Genomic DNA, 8,435 nt, shown 5'->3' with positions numbered 1-8,435 from the left:
ACGAAGTAACAGCCTCCTGTGGAAGGGCTCTTCTTTATAACTCCCCCAAGAGACGAGGTGGGAAGCGTTTGGTTCAACTCTGCTTTTTCTCCTTTCGTTCCCCCCTTTTCTTTGACTTGTCTCCTCTCCTCAGCTTTTCCATGTGTCGTTTTTGGAATTGTGCTCTATTATAGGTAAATTATGTTACTTTTTAATAATTATTACTGCTCTCAAAGACTCACTTTGATACATTTTCGACATTATCCATCCATTTTCTATACCGCTTCTCCTCATTAGGGTCGCGTGGGCATGCTGGAGCCTATCCCAGCTGACTTCGAGCGACAGGCGGGGTACACCCTGGAGTGGTCGGCAGCCAATGGCAGGGCATATATAGACAAACAGCCATTCACATTCACATTCATACCTATGGACAATTTAGAGTCTCCAATGAAGCTAACATGCATGTTTTTGGAATGTGGGAGGAAACCGGAGTACCCGGAGAAAACCCACGGGGAGAACATGCAAACTCCAAATGAAAATGCCCAAGGGAGAATCCAACCCAGGTCTTCACAATCTCCAGACTGTGACCGTAAGGCCAACATGCTAACCACTAGACCACCGTGCGGATTTTCGACATTAAAGATGCAAAAATCAATCCAATATAATGTAGTTGCTACATGCTAAGCTACTTGAAGGAAACGGTGACATGTGAGCTTTGTGTTCTATGTGACAAAGCAAATAATTGTCATACTAAAAATACTGTATATCCCTTGAAGTTATTTTATTTTTTAGAATATGCCGGGGGACAATAAAAAAAAAGAGCTGTGGTCCGAAAATTCCCCTTTGGCCGCACTTTGGACACACCTGTTCAACAGGGAAGCGCGAGCTCACGTGTGGTTAAAAACACACAGGCTGCATTTCCACATGTGTCCAACAGGTGGAAGCATTGTACCGCAAGTAAACCCACGTTCGCCCAAAGTCCTTTTTGAGAGTTTATGCTCTCCAACCTTCCTGCCTAAGTGTTTCCATTGTGTCACAAAGGTGCAAAATGAGCGTATCATCTTGATACATTTTGTCCCATTTTATGCTAGACTATCTGAACGAAACATCCACATCTCAGCTTTGTGTTTAACATGTAACAGGGATGTAAATCTCATTGTGGTAAACGATTCGATACCATCCAGATACATGGGTTATGATCCCATTCAAAAACCATTTGTTTGAAAAACAGAACGATTCGACTCAACGGGTACATTTGCTGATGTAGACTCACATTATAAAAGGAAACCGATTCTATGGAAGTGTCATTCTTAGTGTTTTCAAATAAGAGCACAGTATATCCCCAAGCATGCTGTAAGGCAGGGGCCAGCCAATGATAAAAAAAACAAAACACTTCAAAATACAATAATTAGTAAATAACTACATCAAATTTTATGGGAAGGGATATCAATTTTAGAAATATGGGCCATTATTTGATTCCAAAAAATCATATAGTTCGAAATCACACAGTTTTTGCATGTTTGTTTGGGAGCAGCGACTTGTCCCACTTTGTTGGACGGTTCTTGAAAGAACCGTCTAACTTTGTCCCGCCTGCACAGATAGACTACTACACTGCATTTTTAGCCTTTTTCTTTCACCTCACATTTGCTCCCACATGCTGATACTATGTGGGAATCCATCAAGGTCAGATTGGTACCCTTACTGAGTGCTAATGTGTATATTTATGGTACACAATCTCTCTGAAAAACAAAGTCCAGGCTGGTACTGGTGGATGGTGGCTCTGTATTCATTTCGTGCTTTTAATTTGATGTTGTTCCTGTCTTGTTTTTACACAATAAATAACCTTAATTAGATGGCTATAATGTACGTATGTTTGCTGATGTGTTGAAAATCTTTCCCGGTGACTAGCTAGCGCGCTGCTACCAGTACTTACAACCATCCTGATATTATACACTATTATAGCCCCCAAATAGCTGACCTATACGATGCCTGTCGGTAACTAGCAGCCCGTAACCCAAATTTTAGCTCGCAGTTCAAAGCAAAAAATCAGCCGAGAGACGGCTGGGACCTAAAAAACACTCGTTAGTTGGGACACTCGTATGCCAAGGCACCACTGTATAAATGACAATAAAAAACACGGGTGGTGCTCCAGTACCTTCTCACTTCTCCCTGGCATTGGAGAGGCGACGTTCTCTGTGACAAATCAAATGACAGTGACAATAGATACAAAAAGTGTTGGTCTTGTTGTGATAGTCATCTGCCACGGCTTTCAAGATGAACTTACCCATCAAAATACCCTTTTCTTTCTCCATTTCTCAACAATACTTGCTCCCGCTTGTCACTGCTGCGTTTCCTTAAGCAACGGTGTGGGCCGAGAGTCAAACACGACGTGCACACGTTAATCGCGCAACAACAACAACAAAAAAAAGTGCCGTTACGACTTAAAAAAAAATAATCAGATTTCGAGAATAAAGTGTTAAATTTAGGATAAAAGTCATACATTTGCGAGAATACAGTCGTGATATTACGTGTCAGAGGGAAAAAAGCTTCAGGAAGGAAGGAAACTTTCCTCGTGCTTCAGACAAGCTTTTATTTATAACGTGGCAGCAAAACAGAGCAGTTGAGTATTTAGCATTTAGATTAGCATGGCTAATGGCCCCTCCACACGGCCGAGGCCAAAGGTCACATCAGTCCCCTATTCTCATAGCGGTCTCAGGCAATGCTTGTTACATAAATGTACCACTTTTTTCTCGTACATTTGACTATTTCTCGTAAATGTAGGACTTTTTTCTCGTATATTTACGACTTTTTTCTCATACATTTGACTATTTCTCGTAAATGTATGACTTTTTGTTCTCGTAAATTTACGACTTTATTCTGGAAATCTCCGATTGTTTTAATACTCCGTCGTAACAGGCACCGCCTGAGACAGCTAAGAAAAGGGGTTGACTTGTGTGACCCCGTAATATGACTTTTATTCTTGTAAATTTACAACTTTTTTCTTGCAAATTTACAAGTTTACTTCTTGTAAATATACAACTTTTTTCTCAAACATTTATGACTATTTTTTGTAAATGTAGAACTTTTTCTACTTGTAAATTTACAACTTTTTTCGGGCAAATTTACAACTTTTGCCAAAAATGTAAACATTTTTTCTCATAAATTTACGACTTTATTCTCGTAAATTTATGACTTTATTCTCAAATAATCCGATTGTTTTAATACTGCGTCATAACAGGCAATGCCTGAGACAGCTATGAAAAGGGGTGTGACTTTCGGCCTTGGGCAAAGGTAATATTACGACTCTTTTCTCATAAATTTACGACTTTATTCTCAAAATCTCCGATTTTTTTTCCTTCAGTGTGGCCCTAATACTCGTTGGTAACGTGCTAACTTTGACAGCCCTAGTAAAAATAAGAAATAAAAAATATGCCGAGGGCAGGTAAAGAAATGAGCTGTTGTCCGAAAATGAGCCCCGGGCCGCACATTGGACACACCTGGCTTTGCATTTGACAACATGAGACTAAGCGCAGGCGGCGCACAGGTGGGCTGGGATGCGCTTTGCTGCAGTATTTACATTTTATTTGATCTTACGAGGACGATGCAACAACACACACCTTCTTCCCCAGCATCGCAAAGCAAAAAAAAAAAAAAAAAAAAACAAGATCAAGAAGTGCTGTTGGTTGATCATGAGTTCATAAAAAACAAAAGCTAAGAGACTAACATGTAAAAACATTTTTGTGTATGAGTGGAAACACCTCCAGAGGGACAACATTAGCTAGCATATGTACAAAACATCCCGTAGACGTCCCGTACGTGTATATCGGGTCCAAGGAAGAAGAAGCAGCTATTGGTCAATCTGAGGAACATTTTAAATATCCTTCAGCTGTACTGGAAATGTCCAAACTCCTGAAAAATTAGAAACAGACAAAAAAAAACCCCGAAAAAGCTGCAGAAATAAATAAAACTGTTGTTTTGGAATACTGCAGAGTGTGAGGAGGTAAGTAAGCCACTTCTTCAACTTCCTTTGTTCAAGACGGACAACAAACAAAAACAAGAAAACAAGTCTTGAGGTGTTTCGTATCCTCTCGTCCGTGCTGTCAACGGATGATGTCGGCCGTGGACGAGACAGAAGGACACTTTGTCCCTTGCCAAGGAGGGGAGGGAGGGCAAGGAAGGGGGGTTTAGCAGCCTTCTCGTATGTTTCACAGTTGAATCCTTTACCCACACTATATTTCTATTTCTATTTCTATTTCTACTTCTGTAGAGTACGACACGGACAATCCCGGCAGGAGCTTCTGCGTACAAAAGGCGCCCCCCCACGCAGTGTAGTGTGTTTGTGGCATGAGGAGGGGTCCTGAGAGGCTGAGGAGAGAGTGACACACGTGTGGTGTATGTTTACATTTACATATGTAGAAAAAAAGACAAGAAATGAAGAAGACGAGATTGACAGTATGTATACGCGTGTATGTGTGTACGTACGTATGCGTACGTATGTACGGGAGGCGGTTAGGAGGGGCTGGAGCGCGGCAGGGCCAGTATTCGTCCGTTGCTCTTGCCCCCGTTCATGTGCGTGAAGGGGATGTGGTGCTCCTCGTAGCTGCCCCCCCGCAGGCCCACCGAGGAGCCCTCGTCCCTGTCCAGGCACTGGTCCCGCTGCGAGTACGACGACGGGTCCAGCGGGATGCTCTCCATGTTCTCCATGTCCAGGTCGAAGTCCTCGCTCTCGGGCGGCTTGTTCTCCTCACTGTAGAAGAAGGAGCGCTCTTGGAAGGACGGGTGCAGGTCGTCGCGGAGCATCTCGATGATCTCCTGGAAGGCGGGCCGCATCTTGGGGTTGTACTGCCAGCACATCTGCATCAGGTTGTGTCTGGTTTCACGGGACACAGGACAAACGGGGTCACCGGGCGTACCGGAAAGACACGGGCGTGGCGTGGTACTCACAGCCTGTCTGCGCAGTTGTCGGGGCGGTCCAGGTAGCCTCCGTCCATCACGAACTTCAGCACCTGCTCGTTGGACAGGCCTTGGTAAGGCTGCTCCGCCAGCGTGCTGATCTCCCACAGCACCACCCCGAACGACCTGCAGGGGGCGGCAGAGAGGCAACGCGTTCATGTTTTCTTAAAATTACAAGACAACTCCGGAATTCTGCAAGAATAAAGTCAGGAGAAAAAAGCTGCAATCTAAGGTGGAAATAGAATAGTTGGAAAAACAGAAGAATGGTCATTTTACCAGAATAAAAGTCTCAATATTAAGAGGAAAAAAGTCGCATTCTCACAGGAAAAAAGGTTTTACAAGTATCAACTTTTAGGAGGAAAAAGAAGTCATTTTAGCAGCAATATTACAGAAAAAAAGGTCTTTTTTGGGGGGGTTTAGCTTAAAATATGATCAGCAACACACATTTATGGAAAATCAGGTTGGGGAAACGTTATATTATTTATTATAGGAATACGTAAATGACAATAAAGCCACAATATTACAAGAAACTCATAATATTGCAAGAAGAGAATAAAGTTGAAATAGTTGTCAAATTAAAAAAGAAAAAAATGGGGAGAAATGGGAAAAAACAGCTGTCATTTTATGAGAATAAAGTCAAAGTATGAAGAGAAAAAGTTTGTATGCTAACATGAAATAAGTTGCAATTTCAGTAATAAAAAAATAAACTTGTAATATTATGATGAGAAAGGGTCCCATTTTAGTCGCAGGAAGTTGAAATATTGCAGAAAAAACAAAGTGTTGTTGAAACAGGTTTTGAATATGATGAGAAAGTTGGAATTTGGGGAAATGAGGTTGTGGAGAAGTGATGAAATTAGGGAAAGAATGGCACAACATGATGACAGTAAAGTCATTATTCCGAAAGGAAAATGGACAAAAAGAAAGTTGAAATAGTTGGGGGGGGGAAAAAAAAACAAGGAGAAATGGAAAAACCAATAAAATCAAAATATTATATATCTTATATATAGTATTATATATCACGAGAAAAAAGGTGAAGAATAAACTCATAACATTATCATGAAGAATGATCCCATTTTAGTCGCAGGAAGTTGAAATATGAACCAAAGCATGTTATTTTTTAAATGGAATATTATGAGAAACTAAACAAAATAAAAGTTGTCATTTTTGGAAAATGAGGTTATCAAATGAAGGAAATAAGGCCAAGATGTTATAAGAAGAAAGTCCTAATATCATGAGAAGAAAATTGACTAAAACAAAGTTGAAGTCTGAAAATGTAAAAAAAAACAAGAAGAGAACTGTGTAGGCTCTCAGTCGTACAGGAGTTGTCCATCGAGGGAAAGGCTTCTTGAGACGTCATCTGTACTTCTGTGAAGAAGGTGTCGGACGTTTCGCTCCTCATCCGAAGAGCTTCGTCAGCGAACTAATAAGTGCTGGTAGCTTAGGCCTTAAATACAGTAAGAGTGGGCGGAATTGGTGTGCCAACACCCTCCTCCTATTGGTTCCTTACACTAAGACTGGGCGGAGTTGTGGTATAATCCTCTCCTCACATTAGCACCTCCGATAAAAGGGAAGTGTAGCTCCCTGTAGTTGGGTATGAACGACGGTCGTTCATACCCAACTACAGGGAGCTACACTTCCCTTTTTTTCCCTCAACAAGAAGAGAAGTGGAAACAAACCCAGCTGTAATTTTATGAGAATGAAATGTAAATATTAAGAGAAGTTGCAATTCCCCAAGAATAAACTCCCAATATTATGATGAGAATAATCAAGCTTTTTCTGTCCGCTGCAATACACACAACGTGTTAGCATGCTGCGTGTTTGGCTAGCATGGACCGTAGCTGCGGATAAGCGTGTTGCCCACCAGCAGTCTGAATGTGCCGTGAAGACGCCATCCTTGAGGGACTCTGGTGCCATCCACCTGACGGGCAGCAGGCCTTTGCCGCCCTTCCTGTAGTAGTCCGTCTCGTAGATGTCTCTGGTCATGCCGAAGTCTACCAGAGAGACCAGAAAAGCTTGGAATGCCGTGCGTGTGCGAGCGTGCGTGCGTTTTACAGTAGGCGTGTATGACACGCTGAGTGAGGTCCAACACTCACCTCCTATCTTGACGGTGAGATCTTGAGCCACCATGCAGTTTCTGGCGGCGAGGTCTCTGTGCACAAACTTCTTGGCGTTGAGGTACGCCATGCCGTCCGCGATCTCAGCCGCCATTTGGATCATCTCCTTCAGCGTGGGAGGCGGACGGCCCGGGTTGTTCTGAGGGACGCATTTTCTTCATCATATCACCGAGACACTTAGCTGTTAGCATGCTAAAATATACTAACTTCTTCTTCTCCTTTGGGTTTTTCCCTTCAGGGGTCGCCACAGCGAATCAATTGCCTCCATCTACCCCTGTCTTCTGCATCCTCTTCTCTCACACCAACTACCTTCATGTCCTCTTTCACTACATCCATAAACCTCCTCTTTGGTCTTCTTCTAGGCCTCCTGCCCGGCAGTTCCAAACTCAGCATCCTTCTACCGATATATTCCCTATCTCTCCTCTGGACATGTCCAAACCATCTCAGTCTGGCCTCTCTGACTTTATCTCCAAAACCTCTAACATGTGCTGTCCCTCTGATGTACTCATTCCTGATCCTATCCTTCCTGGTCACTCCCAGAGAGAACCTCAGCATCTTCATCTCTGCTACCTCCAGCTCTGTCTCCTGTCTTTTCCTCATGGACACTGTCTCTAGACCAAACACCACCACAGTTTTGTACACCTTTCCTTTCATTTTAGCTGAAACTCTTCTATCACACATCACACCTGACACCTTTCTCCACCCGTACCATCATGCCTGTACACGCTTCTTCACCTCTTTTCCACACTCTCCATTGCTCTGGACTGTTGACCCTAAGTACTTCAAATCCTCCACCTTCTGGATCTCTTCTCCCTGTAAGCTCAGTCTTCCACTTGGGTCCCTCTCATTCACACACATGTACTCTGTCTTACTGCGCTAACCTTCATTCCTCTCCTTTCCAGGGCAAACCTCCACCTCTCTAGCTTCTCCTCCACCTGTTCCCTGCTGTCACTGCAGATCACAATGTCATCTGCAAACATCATAAGAGTCCATGGAGATTCCTGTCTAACCTCGTCTGTCAGTCTGTCCATCACCATAGCCAACAAGAAGGGGCTCAGAGCTGATCCCTGATGCAGTCCCACCTCCACCTTGAACTCCTCTGTCCCACCTACAGCACACCTCACCACTGTCTTCCAGTCCTCATACATGTCCTGCACCGCTCTAACATACTTCTCTGCCACTCCAGACTTCCTCATACAATAGCACACTTCCTCTCTGGGCACCCTGTCATAAGCTTTCTCCACATCTACAAAAACACAATGCAGCTCCGTCTGGCCTTCTCTGTACTTCTCTATCAACATCCTCAAAGCAAATACTGCGTCTGTAGTACTCTTTTTTGGCATGAAACCATACTGCTGCTCACAAATGCTCACTTCTGCCCTTAGTCTA

At 43.2% G+C, this 8,435-nt stretch overlaps 1 protein-coding gene across 1 annotated transcript in view; it reads right to left on the bottom strand.

Moving 5' to 3' along the window:
• Positions 1-3,163: 3,163 nt before the first annotated feature.
• Positions 3,164-8,435, bottom strand: part of insra (insulin receptor a) — a 67,930-nt gene continuing 62,658 nt past the window's right edge. The window contains exons 18-21 of the mRNA XM_054767008.1: positions 7,026-7,185; positions 6,794-6,923; positions 4,924-5,058; positions 3,164-4,849 (exon numbers count right to left, since the gene is read on the bottom strand). Coding sequence (XP_054622983.1) covers positions 4,489-4,849; positions 4,924-5,058; positions 6,794-6,923; positions 7,026-7,185 — 786 coding nt within the window. The 3' untranslated portion in view covers positions 3,164-4,488. The remainder of the gene's footprint in view (positions 4,850-4,923; positions 5,059-6,793; positions 6,924-7,025; positions 7,186-8,435) is intronic.

Source organism: Dunckerocampus dactyliophorus, chromosome 2 (assembly GCF_027744805.1).
Source record: "Dunckerocampus dactyliophorus isolate RoL2022-P2 chromosome 2, RoL_Ddac_1.1, whole genome shotgun sequence".
In the NCBI taxonomy this organism is placed as follows: Eukaryota; Metazoa; Chordata; class Actinopteri; order Syngnathiformes; family Syngnathidae; genus Dunckerocampus; species Dunckerocampus dactyliophorus.
Note: the sequence above shows the minus strand (reverse complement) of the source record. Positions and strands in the feature narration are given on the sequence as shown.